At 42.7% G+C, this 25,296-nt stretch overlaps 1 protein-coding gene across 1 annotated transcript in view; it reads right to left on the bottom strand.

Moving 5' to 3' along the window:
• Positions 1–1,920: 1,920 nt before the first annotated feature.
• LOC115457465 (gamma-secretase subunit APH-1A-like) overlaps positions 1,921–25,296 on the bottom strand; it is a 40,646-nt gene continuing 17,270 nt past the window's right edge. Inside the window, exons 2-8 of the mRNA XM_030186880.1 lie at positions 17,795–17,932; positions 7,916–8,086; positions 7,464–7,537; positions 6,676–6,798; positions 4,777–4,904; positions 3,447–3,573; positions 1,921–2,791 (exon numbers count right to left, since the gene is read on the bottom strand). Coding sequence (XP_030042740.1) covers positions 2,727–2,791; positions 3,447–3,573; positions 4,777–4,904; positions 6,676–6,798; positions 7,464–7,537; positions 7,916–8,086; positions 17,795–17,932 — 826 coding nt within the window. The 3' untranslated portion in view covers positions 1,921–2,726. The remainder of the gene's footprint in view (positions 2,792–3,446; positions 3,574–4,776; positions 4,905–6,675; positions 6,799–7,463; positions 7,538–7,915; positions 8,087–17,794; positions 17,933–25,296) is intronic.

A 25,296-nucleotide genomic window follows, 5' to 3' on the forward strand; every position in this document is an offset into this window, starting at 1 on the left:
CAGAGAGCTGGATCAATCTTATGGCACGGGGTTTGGGGTTCTCCTCCAATTATTTGGAAACTGTTCTCTGTCATTCAAGATCCTTGAAATAAAAAATAGCCCATGCTGGCCAGTTCTGTGCGCTGTAGGGTGTCCCATCTTTGGGCTCACTCTTGTTAAATCCTATTATAGAGCTTCATGTTCGTTATTCTTGGCAGAAAACTCAGATTTGTTGAACAGTAAATCCTCAGCACTGCTCCTAAATCAGAGTTCCCAGGCTAACAGATGAAGCTAGAAGCCCAACGGACCACAGAACGGAGTCTGAGCACATTTGTTTGTTTTTGGAGTCTGAGCACAGAGCGCGCTGATTGGCAGGCTGATGACGTGGTTCTTGGCTCTGCTCTTTTGGGCAAATCCTGCAGGTTTCGATACTGGGAGGGTTTAGACCATCTGTTTTTAATGCAATCTGGCCCCCTAAGAGCATCTGTGACACACAGAGCAGTCCCTTACAAGGACCAATCCTACCCACAGAAGGGGCTGTCATTCAGACCACAGGAAGCAGCCCAGCTATCTTCCTCAGTCAGTGGTGAGCCTGGATATTCAATGCCGGGCTGTTTCTGGTGACCAGCGTTGAATATCCGGTTTATTTTTGGCTGTCTCTCAATATTCAGTGCTGGCCGGCTAAGTTCATAGCGGCCAAAGACAGGCCTACTATTTATGCAGCTCCATTTGGCCGCAAAACTTAGCTGGCCAGTGTTTGAATATTCGCAGCTAGCAGGTTAAGTGATATTTAACTGGCCAGGAGCCGTTTTTCCACAGGAGAGATCCAGTGTAAAAGCAATAGCTATTTAAAAGAGTTCATCACATCATAGTCCATTTTAAACCACAAAACACAGGCCTCACAAGGTTAGATGGAATCAGCAATTCAGCCATACTTAGTTCCCGGACAGAGCTGGCGGGTTAACTATTTGTTCTAGTGCATTGAATATCGACCCCTAGCACATGATGAAAGTAAAATGATTTGTGCTCCAGCAATAAAAAAAAATGTATCTTTAAGTAACATTTCAGCGTTCACCCAACCTGAAAAATAGAATCCGTATATTTTTGTATGTTGTCTTGTAACCACTAAGCAAACGGACAGGACAAAGAGTTTATTTTGTTGAACAAATGTGGGCTGACTGAAGTAGAATTCAGATCCAGGCTGGCTCCTCACAGAGACCTGGAGCATCAGCATCAACTCCTGTTTCAGCTAAACCACCAGAAGCCAGATGTACATCCCTCCTCTGTACATCAAAGTCACAGCTCTGATGCTGTTACAAGCAGGAAGCACACAGCCTAGCATTCACAAGATAGATTCGCCAAGGGTAAAAGACGTGATTTCAAGCAAAAACAAGCTGGAAGACAGGATAGAAACAAAGACAGCACCTGCACCCCTCCCTTCTCTTCAGGGGGACTTTTAGCAGTACAGATACCCAAAACATGTTTCCTCAGTAGCAGTGATTTCTCCCTACTCACCCTGGGCCTCTCACACAGAACCCTGTACCACATACAAACACTGCCACTTCCTACATGCATGCCCAAAGATTTTACCCAGATCATTTCTGGAAGACCATTGCAGAATGAAAATTGCATATGAACTGCAGGATGTGTTCCTCCTCTAGGTACCGAAAAACACAGCCCAAAGTTTCTAGTCCACCTTTTTTTTTTGTTGTTGTTAAACTTTGGCTAACAATGATGTTATATTCTAAAGGAAGAAAGCAACTGGAGGAAAGGATCAGTTCCATACTTAAGCACCAATAAATTACTACGGTTAATTCTCTGTAAGGAAAGATATATTTAATGATTTCTAGAACATACAGCAGATTTTTCAATTATCTAAATAATAAAGTTAAGAAAATGTCAACATTTAAACAAGTAAAAATACTCTGATCACAAGTGGAATCAAAATTATGTTGCTTTTTTTAATTGAAGTGATCTTTTATTGTATTTTGAGTGCATCTTGGGTCGTCTGCTGTAAATTTTGACCTGGTTCTCCTTGCGCTTCTCACTGAACAGCACTTCTCCCCCCACTCTGAGACTTGTATCCATTAATCTGGTCACTGGCACAGCATGGGAGCTTCGAAGCCAGGAGCAAGTCAGATAGTGCAGCAGAGAATGAGGCTGCACTGCTGGAGCACATGATTGTATATAAATACTGTAAACCAGTCCCCCCCCCCCCCCCCCGACCCAACACATACACTTTGATCATTATTTCATGAGAATCAGTGACCAAGGCAATACAAAATGTGTTCAGACATGCAGACATAATTCACAGCCTGGCTTTCCTTAGCATGTAAGCGCCGAGGTAATGTGTATCATGAACTTTTGTTCTTCTGCCGGCTCAATACCAGCCGTCCTGCCCACAGCGGAAAGGTGCTCTGGCACTATGAAGTTACACATCAGGTTTCCTGTCAACTTCCAGTGTTTTTCGGTCGCCTTACCATCTGAAAATAAAGTAGGTTCATAGATCACACCTTGAGTAACAAAATCCACAGTTCCTTTGAATCCTTGGCACATGCCACCAGAGTTGCTCAGTGCAGGCAGTGGGATGCTCCAATCTGAAATTTATACATATATAAAAAGAAAGCCAAACAAAAAAAAAAGTTCTCCCTGCTGTGGAGGTAGGAAAACCTGAGGGAAGGGCCCACGCTCACTGGCTCCCATGGTCCAGTCTCTGTTTAGAGGCATCTGTGTAGGTGGGGTCCGAGTCACTCCTCTGTGGGCACCTGCAGGGTGGAATACACCATCACCTGGTCGCTATCCTGTCGCTTGCCTGGGAGAAACAAAGACAGGTTACCCTGGGTCAAATCCCCAGCAGACACTTTATATAAACACTTTTCATCCAAACAGGGTCCCTGTGCCTGAGACATGCATGCAGCCGCTTCTGGGATACAAAGCCTGGCAGCACACGCCCAATGCCTGAACGGGGGGGGGGGGGGGGGGGGGAGGAGAGGAAGAACAATTTATCCATAAATCTCAGATATAACAGAGATAAGTGACTCAGTCTGAGATTATGTGCAGAGAGGGTCAGCGAGAGAACCAGGGATTTTTAAAAAATTACAGATCATAGTTCATCTTTATCAGATCTACCACCAGTCATTGGGTATCTGGGCAGTTTACAATAACGTGAATATAATAAACAAAAAGAATGAAAGGGGACAAGAAAAGGGATGGTACAACGGGAGGCCTAGATTGCAATTTGGTATAAAATCAATAAGCAAAATATCATAAGCTATAGAAGAAGGAAAGAACAATAAAAGATTACAACAGACAATCCAGGTGATCTTAAGGTAGAGACCGTACCCCTCAACCCGAAGCACTGGAAGATAAAGTGAGCTAACTATGGTCTGACAAGAAGAGAGGCAACCTCCCAATCCAGCAAGGCTTTGTCTGCATTTGGACATTAAACTAAAGCAGTCCAGACTTACAACACGCGAGGCACTTCTGAATGTTACGGAGAGAGCCACCAGCTGTCACAAAGGCCCAGACACCCATAGAAAGAGTGATGCCATAGATGGGAACTAGGCTGCCTTCATACCAGGGGTTCAGAAACGTCTGAAAGAGAAGAAATGGCAACACTGCAGTTAAGACATGGTCTGATCACTCTCCCTGCAAACCTCCAGGGCTAAACCCACCTCTCCTCTTCCCCCATTCTCTGTGGATAATACTCTCATCAGCTCGTAACCTTGGCGTCATCTTGACTCCTCTCTCTTTCTCTGCACATATCCAAAAGATTGCTAAAACCTGTTGTTTCTTTCTCTATAACATCACCAAAATTTGTCCCTTTCGAGCACACTTCCAAAACCCTTATCCATGCTCATCACCTCTTGCTTCTCACAGGTCTTCTACTAAGCCATCTCTCTCCTTTCAAAATTCTGCTGCATGACTTATATTCCACCAGTGTCGCTATGCTCAGATTAGCCCTTTCCTCAAGTCACTTCATTGGCTCCCTATCCGTTTCTGCATACAGTTCAAACTCCTCTTACTGACTTACAAGTGGCCTAGTAGTTAGGGTGGTGGACTTTGGTCCTGGGGAACTGAGGAACTGAGTTCGATTCCCGGCACAGGCAGCTCCTTGTGACTCTGGGCAAGTCACTTAACCCTCCATTGCCTACGCATTGAGCCTGCCATGAGTGGGAAAGCGCGGGGTACAAATGTAACAATAAATAAATAAATAAAATTCACTCTGCAGCTCCTCAGTACCTCTCCACCCCTACATTCCTCTCTGGGAACTCTGTTCATCAGGTAAATCTTTCTTATCTGAACCCTTCTCCTCCAGACTCCGTTGCTTTTATCTTGCTGCACCTTACGCCTGGAATAAACTTCCTGAATAGGTACATCAAGCTCCAGCTCTGGCCATCTTCAAATCTAGGCTAAAAGCCCACCTTTTTGAGGCTGCTTATAACTCCTATTCACTTGTTCAGTACCATGTCTGTTTTATCATTCCCACCTTAAGTAATTCCCTTATTTGTCCTGTTTGTCTGTCTTAGATTGTAAGCTCTGTCGAGCTGCCTCTTACATGGTCAGTGTACATCTAGTAGCGCTATAGAAATAAGTAGTAGGAATTTCATATGTGATTCTGTGAGGGAGATACTTATTCTTGAACAGGATGACAGTCCTATTCCTAATAATCAGCTACATATTTCAGAAGTGTCAATGCCTTTCTAACAAAAACAAACAAAAAAAACTATTCTTCAAATATAAAAGTAGAAATAAATTTGAAATCTGCATTTAAACTTCCTTTTGTTTGTCACTCACCAGTCCCGATGTGACCAGGTGGCTGCCAACAATTAGCCCAAGGGGCCAAAGTCGACGTTTTTCACAGGCATCGAAGAAAATCACACCCCAGAATGTGTGCAGGAAAACTATTGCCATGGTTAGGAACGCTGGAGAGAACAGAAAAAAAAAGACACATGTAAAAGAGAGCAGCAGGACACGCTCCATTGCTTAACACCCTGGCAGGCCACAGCAAAAAATTCTACCCAGGAGCAAGGTGGAAGGGACTGTCAGGTGATGACATGCCCAGTGACACTACTTGAAGACCACGCCATTGTCTGTCATGACACAAAAGCAGCATGAAACGGAAACACATGCAATACAAGTCTGATATGAACTACATAATTCACAATCAGGATTCCGATCCCACCATAGTACTGAAACTGTCCTAGTCACCCTCCTGGCCAAATTCAAACAGGAGATAGCCACAGGTAAAAGCACACTCCTCCAGTTCGGCATGTCGAGTGCATTCGACATGGTAAACCAAAACATACTAGTAAGACTACTTGGCCACTTTGGGATTGAAGGAAATGTACTTAACTGGATCAAAGGCTTTCTAACCACCAGAATTCAAGCAACAAATCAAACATATCATCACCGTGGAAAGCTGTTTGTGGAGTACCACAAGGATCACCACTATCACCAATACTCTTCAACATTACGATGATTCCACTGGCAACTGTCCTTATCCAATCGAGGCTTTAACCCGTTCATTTACGCAGATGATGTTACAATCTACATCCCCTTCAGACATGATTTGACAGAAATAACCATTAAAATCAACGATGGCCTAAACATCATGGACTCGTGGGCAAACTCATTCCAACTGAAACTGAACACTGAAAACACACACTGCATCCTCTCCTCTCAACACAACAAGTACAAACCCACAACCATAAATACCCCAGGACACACCCTCCCTACCTCAGACAGCTTGAAAATACTCGGCGTCACACTCGACCACAAGCTTACTCTCGAGAGCCAAGTAAACTCTGTAATAAAGAAAATGTTCTATTCAATGTGGAAGCTCAAACGACTAAAACCTTTCTTCCCAAGAGAAACCCTTCAAAACCTAATACAATCAATGGTCCTAAATCATGCAGTATTGCAACGGAATCTACGTGGGATGCAAAGAACTCACAAAAAAAACACCGGACCACCCAAAATACAGCAGCCAGATTGATATTCAGCAAAACACGATTCAAAAGTGAAAAACCCCTTCAAGAAAAGTTGCATTGGCTCCCAATCAAAGAATGGATCATCTTCAAAATCTGCAGCTTAGTCCATAAAATTATATACGGCGTAGTCCCAGGATACATGATAGACCTTATAGATCTACCAATAAGAAACAGAGTCGGATCGTCAAGATCATACCTAAACCTACACTACCCAAATTGCAAAGGACTGAAATACAAAACAACTCGCGCATCCGGCTTCTCCTACATAAGCGCACAACTATGGAATGGCCTCCCAAAATCGGTGAAAACAATCCATGACCACCTGAACTTTAGGAAATCACTAAGAACCAACCTCTTCAAAAAGGCCTACCCCAACGACCCCACGTAAATCTCTTCACCCAGGAACATAGCATGACTAATGATCGTACTGTATCTCACGCAATCTTCATCCCTCCCTATCCTCCACATATACCTCATTCGATCACTATACAACCTGTATTTGTTATCAACCGACTGGGCAAACGCCTTTGACGGTACTATGTAAGCCACATTGAGCCTGCAAATAAGTGGGAAAATGTAGGGTACAGATGCAACAAATAAAAATAAATGTCAGAAGAATAAATTCCAAACAGAGCTGACCTGGTCAATCAAAAAGGTTGGTTAATCACTATATGACACAGGAGGGGGTGAACTCTATGCTCACCTGACGTGATAAAGTAATGCGGCGAATCTCCATGAATCCCCACAATCCCGGGGCCTATCGAGTCAGCCAAGATATTAATGACAGAGAAGACACCGCTGATAATCCCAAAAGAGAGGCCAGAGACTGGAATATAAACACAGGTATCAGCAGAGCAGAAGGATCAATATAAATATAATCGAGGGTGAGCAGCATGGCATGATAGCTGTATGGGAGGGGGGGAGGAGGGTGAGGCTGGTCTTCTGGGTAGTTCAGTCATTCAGAGATTGCGCTGGAGTAAACAGGAGGCCAAGGAAAGGAATCAGGGCGATGTGCTTCTAATACAACACCATAGGAAGATGGTGGGGGTCCCCCCCTTTCCCTTATCAACTCCTGTCTCTCACACATTCCCAAAAGGGTGGGTCCAACTCTAGAAGACATCAGCAGGTACAATGTGAGGTGCCATCTGAAGTGCTGGGGAGGAACTGGCAACATGTATTGTTCCAGTAGCTGTCGATCAAGGAGACTGGGAGGGGAAAGAAGGCATCAGGTAGTTTTGGCAAGGGGTTTGAATTCAGCACTGCCCACAGTAAGGTGAAAGTGAAGGAGCAATCAGGAAAAGACAGAGAGGGGACATTTCAGGATAGGAAAGAGGCACGCCTTTCCGTTTAATACATATCAAGAACACAGACTCGTTCAGCGTTAAGATCCATCGTTTCCATGGGATTTGACAGCCTTTCAGATCAGAGAAAGCAGAGGGTGCTGTCACTGAAATGCAGTGGACACTGGACATCAAACTGCAGCCTACTCACCATAAGCCATCTGCTGAATAGAGATGGGAAATCTTCCATCCTCACTAATCATTGCCAACCCTTCTTTAGCTTTTCTGAATATCAAAAACAACAGAAAGGCAGACGTTAAGTTACCTGACAACTATTCTCTGCTCTTCAGTCAAATTATCTGCCGTCTGCTTTGTTAGAATTCTGAAGCATTTTTCAATTAAATCTGAGCTTCCAGAAAAGAAAATGCAACCATGTCATCGGTACTTTTTCCTTTTTCTATTAATTAGCAGCTAATTACAGCACAAAGAGATTAAAAGACTTGGCCAAGGTGACACAAGAGATCACACATTTAGGATCAGAACTCATATCCCTGTAATTTTAATATGCAGACACTGCAAAAACGGGAAGAAAAGGATGCTCCTGCTGGTAGCTGTTGGCAAACCATTACTCTACTGACCAGGCTCTGGGGATTGATGACTTACTTAAGAAGTTTATAGTAAGCAAATCGAAAAGCTTCCTGCAGCAGGACTGATACGGCAGCCCCAAAGATCAGCAATCCATACTGAAGTGCGGCGTCATCACGGTTACTGAGATGGACAGAAATGAACCAGACCAGGGAGGACAGCAGCACAGACACAAGCCAGAAAAAGGATCTGTGGGAGGAGAGAAAGAGGATTGTGCTATCAGCTGCAAGTGCTTTTTAGCTACACAATACATATCATTTCTGCTCAGAGGACTTTTCCAAGGAACTCCCCCACAACAGAAGGCAGATCACCCATTGAAATGCAGTTCTGAATGATGGCAGGAAGCTGTTGTGTGGTGGGTTGAGTTCAGGGCTGACACAGCATTTGCATTCACTCAAGCCATTAACTACTTGGCTAACTGCCTATGGTTAAAAACCTTTTTCACCTGTAATCACAGATTATAGTAAAGACATTTCCAGACCTATTTTCCACCACTTTGTGTGAAAGGGCCTCATGCACATTTCCATTAATGATACCTATGTAGATTATACCAATGGTTTGCAACAATGTTTAACACATTTTCACAGGCCCTCATGATCAAAAGCAAACTCCGGCGCTAGAGGCTGTTAAACCATACTAGCGCCGGAGTTTGAAGCCGACCCATGATCAGAGCCCTCGAGCGCCTGAAACAACGCACTCGAGGGCTCTGCTTAAAGTAGCATGCAAATACATGCTAAACAGGACTCTTAGCGCAATTAGCTTGCAAATGCATGCTAATCAGCGCTTAACGCATTCATTCCCAATGATCAGCGTCCAGCACGCCAAAGACTGGGTCGCTGGTCACGGCAAAATCAACGCCAGCTCCGAGCTGGCGTTAGACTTTGCGGATCATTGGGGAGGAATGGTGAGCCCTGTCCAGCATGCAGTTGCATGCTGGCAGGCCCCTGTTCCCCCCAAAGCAAACGCAAACAGGGGCTGGAGGTCCAGTGGGTCTCCAGCCCCCCCCCCCAAACCCCAGAAAATGTTGTTGCCATCGCCGGCCAAATGCTCTCTCACCCTCCCACCCAGGGACGGTGGGGGGGGGGGGGGGTGCTGGAGGTCCAGTGGACCTCCAGCCCACCCCAACTCCTCCCCCCAAGCGTTTTTCAATCCCTGGTGGTCCGTGGTGTGTGACAACCCCCCTCCCGGCCCCCCTACCTTTTGTTGGAGGAGGGACGCAGCCTGCCCTCCCTTCCAGTCAACGCCGCTGCAAAATGGCGGCGCCCAGCCCTGCCCATTGCAATCTTACCTGCCCGCTGCCAGCGCTGACTCTCCCCCGCTGTCGGTTTGCACTTTAAAAATGGCCGCCGAGACTTCCAGAGATGGCCTCGCAAGACTTCTGCTGAAGTCTTGCAGGCCGCCCTTGTCTCGGCAGCCATTTTTCGGCAGCCATTTTTAAGCGCGATCCGGCAGCGGGGGAGAGTCAGCGCTGGCAGCGAGCAGGTAAGACTGCCTGCCCCGAAGAATTCGAAGGACAAGGCAGGGTGACTCAGAGTCAGGTCAGTGAGGGACCGGATCCGGAGGGAGGGAGGATGGAGGGCAGGGGAAAGGAGCGTCACTGGACATGGGTGGATGGAGGGCAGGGGAAAGGAGGGTCACTGGACATGGGTGCATGCAGGGCAGGGGGAGAGGAGGGTCGCTGGGTATGGGTGCAGGGCAGGGGGAGAGAAGGGTCGCTGGACATGGGGGATGGAGGGCAGGGGAGAGAGAGGGAGAGAGAATAAATGCTGGATGGATGGAGGGGAGGAAAGAGTGAGGAAGGAGATGAGATGAGGGAAAAGGAAGAGAGGAGAAAAACTGCACATGGATGAAGAAAATAGGCAGAAGCTGAGGACCAGAAATGAAGAAGAAAGGAGGAAAGGAAAGAAATAAATGGAAAGGAAGCCCTGGAAAGGAGTTAAGAGGACAGAAAGCAGCAGAATCGGATACTGGGCCAGCATGATAAGAAAAACAGTCACCAGACAACAAAGGTAGAAAAAATCATTTTATTTTCATTATAGTGTGGAATATGTTCACTTTGAGAATCAGGTGCTCAACATTAAAAGTTTATATTTATATACTTATTTATGGCATTTTATCGCACATTAAACATGAATTAGATTGGAACCTGGGATCATTTAATTTTTTTCCCTGGAGTAATGCATTACCCCCCCCCCCCCCCAGGCTCTCTCCCCGGCTACAGCCAGCTCTGCAATTTGGGGGGGGGGGGCGCAGAGGGGGACGGGGAGAGAGCCTGTTCTTGAATATTTACCAGCACACCACTGGTCTGTCTGTGCCCTGAAAATGGCAGATACAAATCAAGGTCAGGTATATAAAGTAGCACATATGAGTTTATCTTGTTGGGCAGACTGGATGGACCGTACAGGTCTTTCTCTGCCATCATCATCTACTATGTTACATTGCCTTGTCCTCTTCAAGCAAGCGGATAATCCACTTATAGTTGCAAAAATGCAAGGGTACTTTAAATATGCTAGAAAAATTTCCAAAAGAAAAAAGGCTTTCTTTGAAAATTAGCAAGAGAAAGACACATTCTGTAAACTATGGGGCCCATGCAGAAAGCTTTGCAGTAGAGCAGACCCTGTACTGCAAAATTACTGCAGAAAAAACACCCCAGCATGCTCTCATTTATGCAAATTATTGCCAGGTTAAAATTGCAGCAGCAATCTGCAGCTCACTGTTAATGTCACCTTTCCTCTCAGTGACTAGCTCAGGCCCTGACAGGAACGATGGCACTGAAGAAAAAAAACAAAACAAAACAAAACAAAACTGCAGGTCCTCCCAACCCTGCTTTCTGCAGGGTCCCTAACGACCTCGCGCCCTCCCTCTCCCCAACCCATAAGCCCCCTATCCTCCAACAGTAAAAAATGAATTCTCAAAGTAGTCTAGTGAGCCTCCTACCCATTCGATCCAATGCCCTGTCACCATCCCCAAAAATTACACAAAAGTCCCTGATGGTCTAGTGCCCCCCAGAGCCCATGGCACCCCTCACCCTTCCTTGAGCCCCCAGACCCATATCTCAAAAGAGGAAGGAGCGATGCCCACTCACTCCTGCCTCCAGCGCTGCAGTCTTCAAAATGGCGGCACCTTGGGGTCAATTTGCCATATAAGGGAGATGCACCATGTGATGACCACTCGCTCCTGCCTCTTTTGATGTACAGGTCCGGGGAGCTTCAGGAAGGATTGGGGGGTACTTGGGTTTTGTCGAGAGGGAAAGCCTCCATTAGACTACCAGGATATTTCTGTTGAGATGGGGGTCGGGGAGGGGGAAACCACTAGACCACCAGAAAGGTATTTTATTTTTTTACTGTTGGGTTAACATCGATGTGGGGTTGTGTCAGGTCAGGGAGAGGGAGGAGGGGCATTAGACAGGCCCTGCAGAAAGCTAGTTCAAGGTGTCATCAGTGTTGAAGAAAAAAAAAAAAACAATGTCAACCTTCCTGTCAGTGCCTGAGCCAATCAATGCTCAAGATGACATTTATCAATGAGCTGTGGATTAATTTGCATGCTCATTGATTATAGCATGACCTGGGGATTTTTGGGGGTTTTTTGCAGTAGAATGTTGGCTCTATGAGAAGTTTTCTGCATGGGCCCCTGACCTTGTACCCAAGACAATGGAGGATTAAGTGTCTTGCCGAAGCTCACAAAGAACCAAAGTGGGATTTAAACATTGACTTCACTGGTTCTGAGACTGCTGCTCTATCAGACTACTTTCCACCAAACTGTAAGAACAGCAATTGGGGAAGATACTCAGATGCATGACAAAACAAAGAGTTTTTCAATTTAGGTCACTCTTCATCTGGAGCCAGGGAACGTCCTGCCAAATTAGCTTAACATGCCGCTGAATCTGGCCCCTTCCAACTGTGTGCTGATAATAAAACATTCATAATAGTAGGAAAACAAAAATGTACATAAAATTTTACCTGTATATACACTAAAACAAAAAGATAACATCTTACCTTGGGGAACTTATACTTACCTAATCCCTTAATAAGGTTCAAAGTGGAATAACAACAACAACAACAATCTAATCATCATAAAATTAAGAGCAACATTTAAGAAATAAATATGATTTCACAAACTTTCAGAAATTAAACAACACATAGAAAAGCAGATCTCATGAGGCTGTAGAAACTAACAATAAAATAATTATATTAAAACACACAAAATACTAAATTAATAGCTGGATAATAAGAGTTAAGGCACAAAACACCAACATCAGGATCAACCGTTATAACACGACATGCATAATATTAGATTGTAAGCTCTTTGAGCAGGGACTGTCTCTCTTTGTTAAATTGTACAGCGCTGCGTAACCCTAGTAGCGCTCTAGAAATGTTAAGTAGTAGTAGTAGTAATATACAAACAATCCCCGAACAGATAATAATATATTAGACATGTAATACTGGAATACTAATAAACACAAAATACAAAGGGCTCCTTTTATGAAGGATTAGTGTGCAATGAATACAAAGAAATCCATTCAATTCCCATGGGCTTCTTTGCATTTGTAAAAGGAGGACTAAATCAATAGCTGGATATTACAAATAAGGCACACAACTACTAACATCAGGATCATAACAAACAATCCCCAAACAGATAATAACAATCCCTAAACAGATAATAATAACAAACATATTACACCTATAATACTGGAATATTAACACACACACACAACGTACTAAATCAATAACAGCAAAATAATAACAGTAAGGCCAAAAACAGCAGGATCATAATACACAAACAATTCCCGTACAGATAACATATTACACCTGTAATATTAGAATATTAATATACACAAAATACTAAATCAGTAGCAGCAGGATAATGTTATGCCATGTTATAAAAGACTTAAGTAAACAAGCAATTCACATCTACTTGTTTCACTCTACACAGTATTTTATAAAACTCATATCTCCCATCAGCCATCTTTTCTCCAACATGAAGAGCCCTAGACGCTTTAGCCTTTCCTCATAGTGAAGTTATCCCATCCCCTTTATCATTTTCGTCGCCCTTCTCTGTACCTTTTTTAATTCCACTATATCTTTTTGAGATGTGGTGACCAGAACTGCACACAGTATTTGAGGTGTGGTCACTCCATGGAGCTATACAAAGGCATTATAACATTGTCAATTTTGTTTCCATTCCTTCCCTAAATTCCTAACTCTATTTGCTTTCATGGTTGCAGCTGTACATTCAGCAGTAGGTTTCAACGTATCATCAACAATGACACCTAGATCCTTTTCCAGGGCGGTGACTCCTAATGTGGAACCTTGCATCACGTAACTATAGTTTGAGTTCCTCTTTCCCACATGCATCACTTTGCACTTGCTCACATTAAACGTCATCTGCCATTTAGACACCCAGTCTCATAAGGTCCTCTTGTAATTTTCACAATCCTCGTGGTTAACAACTTTGAATAACTTTGTGTCATCAGCAAATTTAATTACCTCATTAATTATTCCCATTTAGATCATTTATAAATATGTTAAAAAGCAGTGGCCCCAGTACACACCCCTGGGTAACCCCACTATCTACCCTTCTCTATTGAGATTGGGAGTTTTCCATTCTGGGGAGGAGGGGGGACTATGTGATCTTTATTTCAGGGGGTGGTGGGGAGCAGGGCTCATAGAGAAAATTTTAGGTGATTCAAGGGTTGTATACTTTGGGATGAGGAGGGGTTGGGGAGAAGTCGGGGAGTTATCTTGTTGTTGTATAGAATTATACTTGAAAATGTTAGAAATGTTTTTGTGCTGTTACCCTTGCCTTTGTTACTTTGCTCATTAATAAAATTGTTTAAACATAAACTAACATATCTTACCCCCGTGTTTACTAAGCTGTGCAGAAATGCATTAGCACGCAGCTTAATAAACAGGGAGGACAGATAAATTTAAAGAACTTTACGAAAAGAGTAATAACGTTGTCAAACATAATTCCGAAGGAAAATTATTCCACAAATGAAATCCAACAAAAAGGAATGGGAAAATACATTTCATAGATTTCATTTGGTAAAAAACTGAAGCAGTTGGTTGAAGCTTCTAGAGGTCACAGGATGCTAGGAATTATTTGGAAAGGGATGGTGAATAAGACCAAAAATACATAATGCCTTTGTATCACTCCATGGTGCATCTGCACCTTGAGTATTGCATTCAGTTCTGGTCACCGTATCTCAAAAAAGATATAGCAAAATTAGAAAAGGTTCAAAGAACAGTGTACTAAATGATAAACGGGATGGAACTCTCTCGTATGAGGAAAGGCTGAAGAGGTTAGGCTCTCCAGCTTGGAAAAGAGACAGATGAGGGGAGATATGATGAGGTCTACAAAATCCTGAGTGGTGTAGCAAGACAGAGTAAAATCGATTTTTTTTACTTGTTCAAGGAAGTTACATGGAAATACTTTTAAACAAGAGGAGGAAATATTTTTTCACTAAATGAATTGTTAAGCTCTGGAACTTTTTGCTGGAGGAGGTGGTAACAGAAGTTAGCGTATCTGAGTTTAATTCATGGAGGAAAAGTCCATAGTCTGCTATTGAGACAGACATGAGAAGCAACTGCTTGCCCTGGGATTGTAGCATGGAGTGTTGCTACAATTGGGTTTCTGCCAGGTAATTGTGACCTGGTTTGGCCACTGTTGGAAAACAGGATACTGGGCTAGATGGACTACTGGTCTAACCAAATCCACCAAGCAATTGCCTTCCAAAATTTCAAATATTATGCATAGCTCCTTAAATGATCTGGGCTTACTTGCAACCTCCGCCCTTTCTGCCTCGCCTCACCCCATGCTTGGAATAAACTCTCTGAGCCCATACGCCAGGCCCCCTCCCTGCCCATCTTCAAAGCCTTGCTCAAAGCCCACCTCTTCAATGTCGCCTTCGGCACCTAACCACTACACCTCTATTCAGGAAATCGTGACTGCCCCAACTTGACATTTCGTCCTTTAGATTGTAAGCTCCTTTGAGCAGGGACTGTCCTTCTTTGTTAAACTGTACAGTGCTGCATAACCCTAGTAGCGCTCTAGAAATGTTAAGTTAGTAGTAATAGTAGTACTCCTTCACCAAAAGGAGCCACATGGTTGCCACAGGATTTGCAAAATAAAAATCAGTCTTACAGCTGAATATTCGTCAAATTTTATGAGTCAGCTTAGAAGTTATACCTAAAATTAGGAGTTGCAATAATCAAGCAAAGCAAAATTGAAAATTGCACATAATTCTAAAATGGCCCCTCAAAAATATGAACACAATAGACGCAACTGCTTCATCTTAAAATAAGCTCTCCTAACTAGACTATTAATCTGAGGCTCCACAGTCAAAGAGAAATCCAACAGCATCCCCAAAACTTTGACACCTTTTCAGTAGTAAGCCGAATTCCATCACTAGTTTGACTAGTTCGACAAATTAAGAGTGATCCATAAAATTCTAGTCTTGTCAGCATTTAGTTTAAGATATGCAGCCTATCCTCCTAATACAATTACTAATAACAGAAGAGATAAGACCTACATCACAATGATAGGAACCAGCACAAAGATATCATCAGCATACAACAACATAAAAGTTGTACAATGAGTTTATCTTGTTGGGCAGACTGGATGGACCGTTCAGGTCTTTATCTGCCATCATTACTATGTTACTCTTTGGGGTTCTACATGGAATGTTGCTACTAACTGGGATTCCAGAATCTTGTAACTCTTTAGGATTCCAGAATCTTCAAAACTTTTAGTACTGGAACAGTGCTGGGCAGACTTCTACGGTCTACGCCATGATCACGACTGAATAGATATGGATAGGCTTGAGTGTAAACTTTAAGGGACTTCAACATTAGTTTCAGAACTGGAGAATTGAATCAAGGAAGTGCTATGGACGTAATCTACTTAGATTTCAGCAAAGCTTTTGACACGGTTCCTCACAGGAGGCTCTTGAATAAACTGGACAGGCTGAAGATAGAACCTGAAGTGGTGAGCTGGATTAAGAACTCGTTGACGGACAGAAACCAGAGGGTGGTGGTGAATGGAATTCTCTCGGAGAAGGTGAGTAGTGGAGTGCCTCAGGGATCGGTGCTGGGACAGATTCTGTTCAATATATTTGTGAGTGACATTGCCGAAGGGTTAGAAGGTAAAGTTTGCCTTTTTGCGGACGATACTAAGATTTGTAACGGAGTGGACACCGGGGAGGGAGTGGAAAACATGAAAAGGATCTGCGGAAACTAGAAGAATGGTCTAAGGTTTGGCAATTAAATTCAATGCAAAGAAATGCAAAGTGATGCACTTAGGGAGTAGAAATCCACGGGAGAAGTATGTTAGGAGGGGAAAGTCTGAAAGTTACGGATTGGGAGAGGGATCGTGGGGTGATAGTAACTGAGGATCTGAAGGCGACGAAACAGTGTGACAAGGCGGTGGCCGTAGCCAGAAGGTTGCTAGGCTGTATAGAGAGAGGTGTGACCAGCAGAAGAAAAGAGGTGTTGATGCCTCTGTATAAGTCATTGGTGAGGCCCCACCTGGAGTATTGTGTTCAGTTCTGGAGGCCGTACCTTGCTAAGGATGTAAAAAAAATGGAAGCGGTACAAAGAAAAGCTACGAGGATGGTATGGGATTTGCATTACAAGATGTATGAGGAGAGACTTGCTGACCTGAACATGTATACCCTGGAGGAAAGGAAAAACAGGGGTGATATGATACAGACGTTCAAATATTTGAAAGGTATTAATCCGCAAATAAACCGTTTCTGGAGATGAGGAGGGCGGTACAACGAGAGGACATGATATGAGATTGAAGGGGGGCACACTCAAGAAAAATGTCAGGAAGTATTTTTCACGGAGAGAGTGGTAGATACTTGGAATGCCCTCCCGTGGGAGGTGGTGGAGATGAAAACGGTAGTGGAATTCAAGCATGCGGGGATAAACATAAAGGAATCCTGTGCAGAAGGAATGGATCCTCAGAAGCTTAGCTGAGATTTGGGAGGCGTGGCTGGTTTTGGGGGTGGGGCTAGTTCTGGGCAAGACTTCTACGGTCTGTGTCCTGAAAATGGCAGATACAAATCAAGGTAAGGTATGAATATGAGTTTATCTTGTTGGGCAGACTAGATGGACCGTGCAGGTCTTTTTCTGCCGTCATCTACTATGTTACTATTAGTTTCAGAACATTTAGTACAAGAACAGTGGTGGTGGAGATGAAAACAGTAATGGAATTCAAATGTGCATGGAATAAACACAAAGGAATCCTGTGTAGAAGAAATGGATCTACGGAATCTTAGTGGAGATTGGGTGGCGACGCCAGTAATTGGAGAATAAAACCAATGCTGGGCAGACTTCTACAGTCTGCCCACTGATCGTGACTGAATAGATAGGGAGGGGCTAGAGTGTAAATTTTAAGAGGCTTCATCGTTAGCTTCAGAACTTTTAGGTAAGAACAGTGCTAGGCAGACTTCTACGGTCTGTGCCCTGAGAATGGCAAGGACAAATCAAACTCTGGTATAAACTATCACATACCATGTAAAATGAGTTTATCTTGTTGGGCAGACTAGATGGACCGTTCAGGTCTTTTTATCTGCCATCATTTACTACGTTACTATGAGCAAGCCTGGATTCCAAAAGATTAAAGCACAAAACACTTACATCAGGATCATAATACACAAACAATAGATAATAATAATAAACATATTACACTTGTAATACTGGAACATTAGCACACACACAAAATACTAAATCAATAACAGCAGGATAATAAGAGTATGGCGCAAAACATTAACAGAAGGATAATAAAAAATCCCCCTACAAATAATAATAAACATATTACACCTGTAAATACAGGAAAATGAATGCACTATAGAAGAATAACACAGGGACCCCGCCCTCGCGCGCGCTCACTCACCCTGCCACCAGAATGATGACCCGCAACGGATCTCGGGCAACGGTGAACAGAAAGAGCGCGAGCGCGGGCCCGAAGGCGACGAACGTGCAGCCAAAGAAGACGGCGGCGCCATGACCGCCCGGGCCCCGCCCCGTCACCCTACATCGACGTCGCCGACGCAGCCACAGCCCGCGCGCCCACAGGTGGCCCGTGCAGCCAATCCGAGGGATGCTTCTTTCTCCCCCCTCCCATTCCCACCCCGGCCTAGATCAGCGGGACGCCGTAGCACGCTCTTACCGGTGCTTGCCGGGAGTTGGAGTAGTCCCGCAGACGCAGCCAATCGGAGTGACGCTTCCGCGCTTTGCGTGCTGGGAGGAATTGTAGTTTTTACAACAAGTGTATCAGAGTCTCTTAGGGCTACTGCAAGTTTACAAACACAAATTACTGTTTAAAAAAACACAGCAGCTGATTTTTTTTGACCCGAACAAGGAGAATGTAAGGTCCCCGAGGTAGCTCAAGAAATGTTGTCAGCGTTCACTGCATCGAATGAATTTTACTTGCTGTTTGTGTTCCTGTTAAGGCTTGTGAATATATTTTTTTTAAGCATAAGCATCCCTTATATACAGATAACTGTTTTGTACATCTACAAATTCTACTTATTAACACGGGAGGGGGTGTCATTTTACAAACGTCCTCCAAGTGCACAGCATGTTTTTATAAATGGAAAAGGTTCTTATAAAACTGCATACGTCAAAAGCAGGTGCATGGATGCTGGTGCTAGCTGAGTTGGGATGTATGAGAGAGAGAGAGGGCAGACAGTGGATGGAGGGAACAGCAGAGAGGGCAGACAGTGGATGGGAGAGAGAGAGAGAGAGCTAAGACGATGCTGGATGGAAGGAAGACAGCGAAAGAAGATAAAGAAAGCAGAGACAACAAACTGTAAGTAAAATAATATTTTTATTTTTTGCTTTAGGATAAAGTAGTACTGTAGCTGTGTTAATAAATGTTTATAAGTAGAACATGTAAATAAGGTAATCTTTTTATTGGACTAATTTTAATACATTTTGACTTAACTTTCAGAGAACAAAACCCCCTTCCTCAGGTCAGGATAGGATACTGTACTATACTGTATTGACCTGAGGAAGGAGATTTTGGCCTCTGGAAGCTAAATGTATTAGTCCAATAAAATGGTATTATTTTATTTTCTATATTGTTTTATTTCTATTTGTTAATTTGTAAAGTGGTGATTGGTATTTGTTAGTTTTTCAAATTTAAATCTGCTGTCTTTATATTTTGCACAGTACTAGGGGACATTTTCTGTTTCTGTGGTGTTGCATTGTATGCAGAGTCTGGCATCGGGGGTTCAGTTTAATTTTTGTCTAAATAGAGAGTTTATGATTACTTATTCTATAGTGGATTAGGGTGTATCTGTGTTTGTGAAAAAGACATGACTTTCAGTTGGCATTGACTGTGCAGGATCGATGATCTGTACTAATCTGTCTGTTTTCGTTTTACAATAGGTGAATTGATGTTCTAGTGCTCACTGTAGTGTTTAAGATGCTTTCCTTTTCCTTGTGTGACTCGTAGAAATTACTGCTTATGGTATAGTAGAATTGCTCTATAGGTCCTGAGTGTTTTGTATTTCAGTATGCCTAGTACTGGATTTTGGAGGGGGGTGTTAAAAAATGACCAGCCCCGGGTGTCAACTACCCTAGGTACACCACTGATGTGGATTCATAAAATACTTGAATACAGACAAAAAGTACACCAAACATTTGTATATGTCTCAGAGCAGGTGTAACTTTATGTGAGAGGCTTTCCTGTGTTGCCTGCTTAAAATAGCGTATAGATTTTAGAAGTGCCCATTCCATGCAATTTGAAATTGATGCGCACCACGTTACAGAATACTCTTAGCGAGTTGTGCATGTAAATTGTAATTAATGCCAATTAGTGCTGATAATTGCTTGTTAACATCCAGTTGACAGCATAGGAGCCAACTTTTCAAAATTATTGGGGATGCTAAGCCCAATGAAAATGACCCCTCCCTGGACACATACAAGGAATTTTCTCAATATTGGGGGTGCTCAAGCACCCACAGCACCCACAGAGTCGGCGCCAATGGTTGACAGCACTGATTAGCTAGTTAACTAATTGAGTTATGTGCATTGTTATGGAATACGCTTCGATTTCCGTGATTAATTTAAGGCACGATATATAGAATTTGGGGGTATTACGAATGAGCATGGAGCATTTAAAAAGGCAGGGGGGGAGGGGATGAGTGGGAGGGGGGGGGGGAATAATAGTAATAAGGGGTTCAATCACGGAATAATGTAAGGTGTTACTATTGGAAGTACGGTTTGAGTTTAATGTAACATGCTGACTATTGTTTCTTTCAGTGTACATGGCAAAAGTGAAGGTAGTAAGGGGGGAGGGGATAAGAGAGGGTACTGTTATAAAACAAAAACTGATGATAGCAACTTAAGATTAATGTACATAAGAACGATAGCTTTACAATTTGTTGTGTATGTACTCTAATGGATGTGTTACCAGGTGGAATCATCAAAATGTTGACACATAGAATTTGGGGGTAAGCAAATTGTATACCAACAGGCTGTGTTCAAAAAAAAACATGCACTACCATGGGAGTGTGAACTAGTGCAGTTCCACATATGTGCACATGGATTTGCACTAGCAACAGCCACACTTATTGCACAAGAAATCAGATTAGAGCCTGGAGCTGCATCCCTCCGTCTGGGCATACAACAATTTTTGCAACACTGTCATTATGCACAGAGAGGTCCTTTTACTAATCTGCAATAAAAGGGGGCCTGCGCTAGCGTGCTTTTTGACATGTGCTGAGGCCCCCTTTTACCCAGCAGGTAACAGGGCTGTCCTTTTTGCGGAAAAAGAAATGGCCGTGCGGTAAGTGAATCACCGCACTGAAATGGGCTCCTGCGCTGACCCAGCATGTGTTGAGGTGGGAACTACCGAGGTAGTTCCGGATTGGTGGATGGCAAACTTGTTGCTGCACGCCAACCTTTTAATAAAAAGGCCACAGAGTGACGATTGATAATCATTCCAAGGTTTTAGGTATTGTTTTAGACTCTAAACTTTCATATGAAAAACAAATTAATGCACTTTTTATCAAAAATGTTTCTTTCAGCTTAGACAGTTAAGAGCAATTAGTAATTTCAAATTATTGTTCAGGCAGTGTTGCTCCCACAATTAGACTATTGCAATTCTCCTTATACTATGTTTTAGTTGGACTGCAGACGTTTACAGGTTCTGCAGAATATGGCTACAAGATTGATCTTTGGTTTGAATAGATTTGATAGAATTATCCCTGTCTTGCATGATTTACATTGGTTGACTGTTCAAAAACGTATACAGTTTAAAATTATTACTTTGAGCCATAAATCTTTATATGGATTAAATTCTGAGGGAGTTGGGGAATTATTGAAGTTTCCATCCTATGAACGTAAACTCTGCTTCTCTAGGACTTTTTGTCTAGGTTTGCCAACATTTAAAGATGTGTGTTATAAGACTATCCATGATAGTTTATTTTCAGTCCAGGGAGCTAGACTTGAATTTATTGCCTAAAGATTTAAAACTAACGGCTTCACTTTTTCTGTTTTGGAAACTTTAAAAAAAAAAAAAAAAAAAAAATATATATATATATATATATAGTCTTAATAAACTAGGGATGTTTGGTTTAAGGACCTAGAAAGAAAATATTACAAAGGTCTGTTTATCTTTTTTTATTTTTTATGTTATAATTTCTTCTTCAAGAGAAGAGTTTTTATTACTACATTGTACACTGCATGCCGTTAGACAAGCACATGTCTAACAGGATGCAGATAAGTTATAAGTGATAAGTTTGCTACAAAGATATAAAGGCTAGCAGCATGATGGAATAATGCGTAAAATCAAAATAAGAAAAAAAGAGATATAAAGAAAATAGTTGTGCTGCTACAATGGTAGGAGGGGGCATGTGTTAATGATTAAAACGGTAGCAGCAAATCAGCTGCGACTTAAATATGAGACTGTGCCTGTAAACTCCACCGTAGTAATCCTCCCATAGCACTTTACTTTTGTGTATTTCTAGGATAAGCAGCATAAAATGTTTTGTATTTTTTGGGATCTTGCCAGGTACCTGTGACCTGGATTGGCCACTGTTGGAAACAGGATGCTGGGCTTGATGGACCTTTGGTCTGTCCCAGTATGGCAATACTTATGTACTTATGACTTTTCTTCCAGGAATTTGTCCAAACCTTTTTAAAACCAGATATGCTAACTGCTGTTACTACATCCTCCGGCAAAGAGTTCCAGAGCTTAACTATTCATTGAGTGAAAAAATATGTCCTCCTATTTGTTTTAAAAGTATTTCCATATAACTTCCTCGAGTGTCCCCTAGTCTTTGTACTTCTGGAATGAGTACAAAATCGATTGACTTCAAGTTCTACACCACTCATCATTTTGTAGACCTCACTCATATCTCCCCTTGTCCGTCTCTTTCCAAGCTGAAGAGCCCTAACCTCTTTAGCCTGTCCTCATTCTCAAGGCCAGGGTTGGCACGTTTGTGCATATTTTACACTTTCCCTACATAGCTTATAACCTTTAGATTGTAAGCTACCTACATTGACTACATAAGTTGTAAGTTACCTACACTGACTACATAGTTTGTAACCTTTAGATTGTAAGCTCTCTTGAGCAGGGACTGTCCTTCCCCATGCTAAAATTGTACAGCGCTGCGTAACCCTGGCAGCGCTATAGAAATACTAAGTAGTAGTAGTGAAAGTGCATAGAATGAAGCAGGGCATTTGAGTGCTGAAGAGCTGGTGTGCATATGCTTTCCCATACCATATGATGTCTCAGTCCTTCATTTTATGTAGAGAAACACCTGTTATTATTATTATTAGCATTTGTATAGCGCTACCAGACGCACGCAGCGCTGAACACCTGATACAAAGAGACAGTCCCTTCTCAAAAGAGCTTACAATCTAAATAATACAGACAGACAAGACATTTACGGGTGAGGGAAGTAATGTTGAAAAGAAACAGGGCAAATAATAAGCATGAGTTGTTTTAATTGGCCACTCCAGAAGTTCCTTCTTACAGCATGAGAGCAGGCAAACTTGACAGTCCATAAGACGTGTAGCTTTACAAGAATTAGAAGCCTGTTGTAAATAGTTCCGGCTCTGGGTTAAAGCCAGCCTTCAGAAAGTATCAAAGGCCCGTAACTTCCTCGTAAAGTCAGACTGAAAGTCCTGAGGCTCCACCAGTTCTCTCTTCCCTCCTAGGCTCTGACAGCAAGATGTCTTCACTCCTGGTCTTGATTCTCTTCCTCCAGGTTGTGACAGGTAAAATGAACCCGACCTAGTTTCCTGCCTTCTGTTTTTGGTTTACTTTTTCCTCTTTTGTGAAATATGATATATGGGGGGAGAGGTTAAGGGAGGGAAAGGGGGCTATTCTTTTGTAAGGTGCTTGCTTGCATATTTTAGCATCTTTGGTTATGGGATTGAAGGGGGGACTAGATCAAAAGTGAGGCTCAGAAGGAGTAAGGTGGAAATGAGTTTGCATTAGGAACTTGAAAGTTTTTATTTTATTTTAAATATTTGTAACTACTCTGTCTACCACTCTAGGCAACTTCCACAATGTGGGATATAAATGTTACAAATAAATAAATACAACATTTATGATTCAACATTTTTTATTGATGACAAATCAAACAGCAATTTAAATATACAGAGATTCAAATATAAAAATGTACATATTGTAAGTCTGTGTCTGTCTGCCTGTGTGTTTCCATATATATCTGTGCCAGGGTGCTCATACGTCTGTATGTGTTTGTCTCTGTGTGGATGGAGGGAGATCCAGTGATTTTGGCAATCTGTACTGATCTCTGTGAGATTTTATATGCTCCTGTAAACCCTAAAGCGTGGGACTTCCATGTGTGTACATTGCAGAATGATTATATGTGTGCACAGTACTCACTGTAGCCTGCTGTATCTTGCCTGTGCTTGAGACTGGAGAAATCCCAACTGAGGCTAGGTTTGATCTGAACAGTACTTAGATCCCAACATCCCCAAAGGAATTCAATACAGTGTGGTGCATAGACAGCGCCCCCAAACTGAGAGGGGTTTCTAGGTGAAATTTGGCATCTGTGCAATAATGAGATCAGACTCTGCTGTAATGGGGGAGCCTGGGACTTCTTACAGGAACTCTCACGACTGAAAATATCAGGAAGGGGAGGGATAAGGACACAGATATGATATAGAAAGCAGAACGAAGAAATCAACAATAAGGACTTTGATTGTTTCATCAGAATGGAAGCTGAGTGCACAGTAAATCCAGTTACTACTACTACTTATCATTTCTATAGCGCAATTAGTCGTACGCTGTCCTTGGACAGGTTGAGTCTTGCAGGTGTAGCACTGGTAAGATACAGCCACAGTTACGATCTGTCACATGTGACAGATTCTCTATGACAAGACTACATATCAGCTCTCAGGCTCAGCCAGGGATTTCCCTGCCCTGCCTCTAGCATTAGAATTTATTATCCTTCTCCAGAGGATAATTTTTTCCAGAAGTGGAGCCCAGTACTGGAAATTCATCCATAAAAATAAACAGAAAAACAGGCAAAGTGGATCAGATCTAAAGTCTTCCTAAGCCAGTGTCCGGTATTCAACAGTGGCGAGAAGTTGATCAAAGCAAATTCAAAGAACTCATTAGGAAGAGTCTGGCTGGACTCCCAGAAGAGTACATACTGGAACACTGCTGTTATGTTGCTAGTGATAGGCAGAGGTGGCTCTTATAGTGCAGCAGATCCTGGGGAACTAGGTTCGATTCCCACTGCAGCTCCTTGTCACTCAACTGTCCATTGCCCCAGGTACAAATAAGTACCTGTATATACTGTGTAAACCGCTTTGAATGTAGTTGCAAAAACCACAGAAAGGCGGTATATCAAGTCCCATTTCCCTTTTCCCCTTCTCGGGATAGGAATGTGCAGCAGTTAGTGCCAAGGCCTCGGCTTCTGCCCATTCTTATCTCTAATGGCCACCATCAGTTTCTCTCCCCCACCAGTCCTCATAGCCTGTTAAAAACTCTTCTGTTGGGCTAGGGTATTCTACTCCAGCCCATGTGACATGTCTGAATCCCATTAGATTCAGAGAACTCTGACACAACGGCAGAGGAGTAAATCCCTGGGACACACAGAGTTTTTTAAAGATCTATGAGTGGAGTGCAACAGGTAGACGTGAATCGCTTGTTTACTCTTTCCAAAAAATACTAGGACTAGGGGGGAAGCGATGAAGCTACAAAGCAATAAATTTCAAACAAATCGGGGAAATATTTCTTCACTCTATATTTAATTCAAATCTGGAATTCACTGCCAGAGAATGTAGTAAAAGCAGTTACCTTAGCGGGGTTTAAAAAAAAATTTGGATGGCTTCCTAAAAAAAAGACCATAAGCCATTATTAAAATGGACTTGGGAAAAATCCGCTGCTTCTTTCTAGGATAAGCA

This window comes from Microcaecilia unicolor, chromosome 14 (assembly GCF_901765095.1).
Source record: "Microcaecilia unicolor chromosome 14, aMicUni1.1, whole genome shotgun sequence".
Lineage (NCBI taxonomy): Eukaryota > Metazoa > Chordata > Amphibia > Gymnophiona > Siphonopidae > Microcaecilia > Microcaecilia unicolor.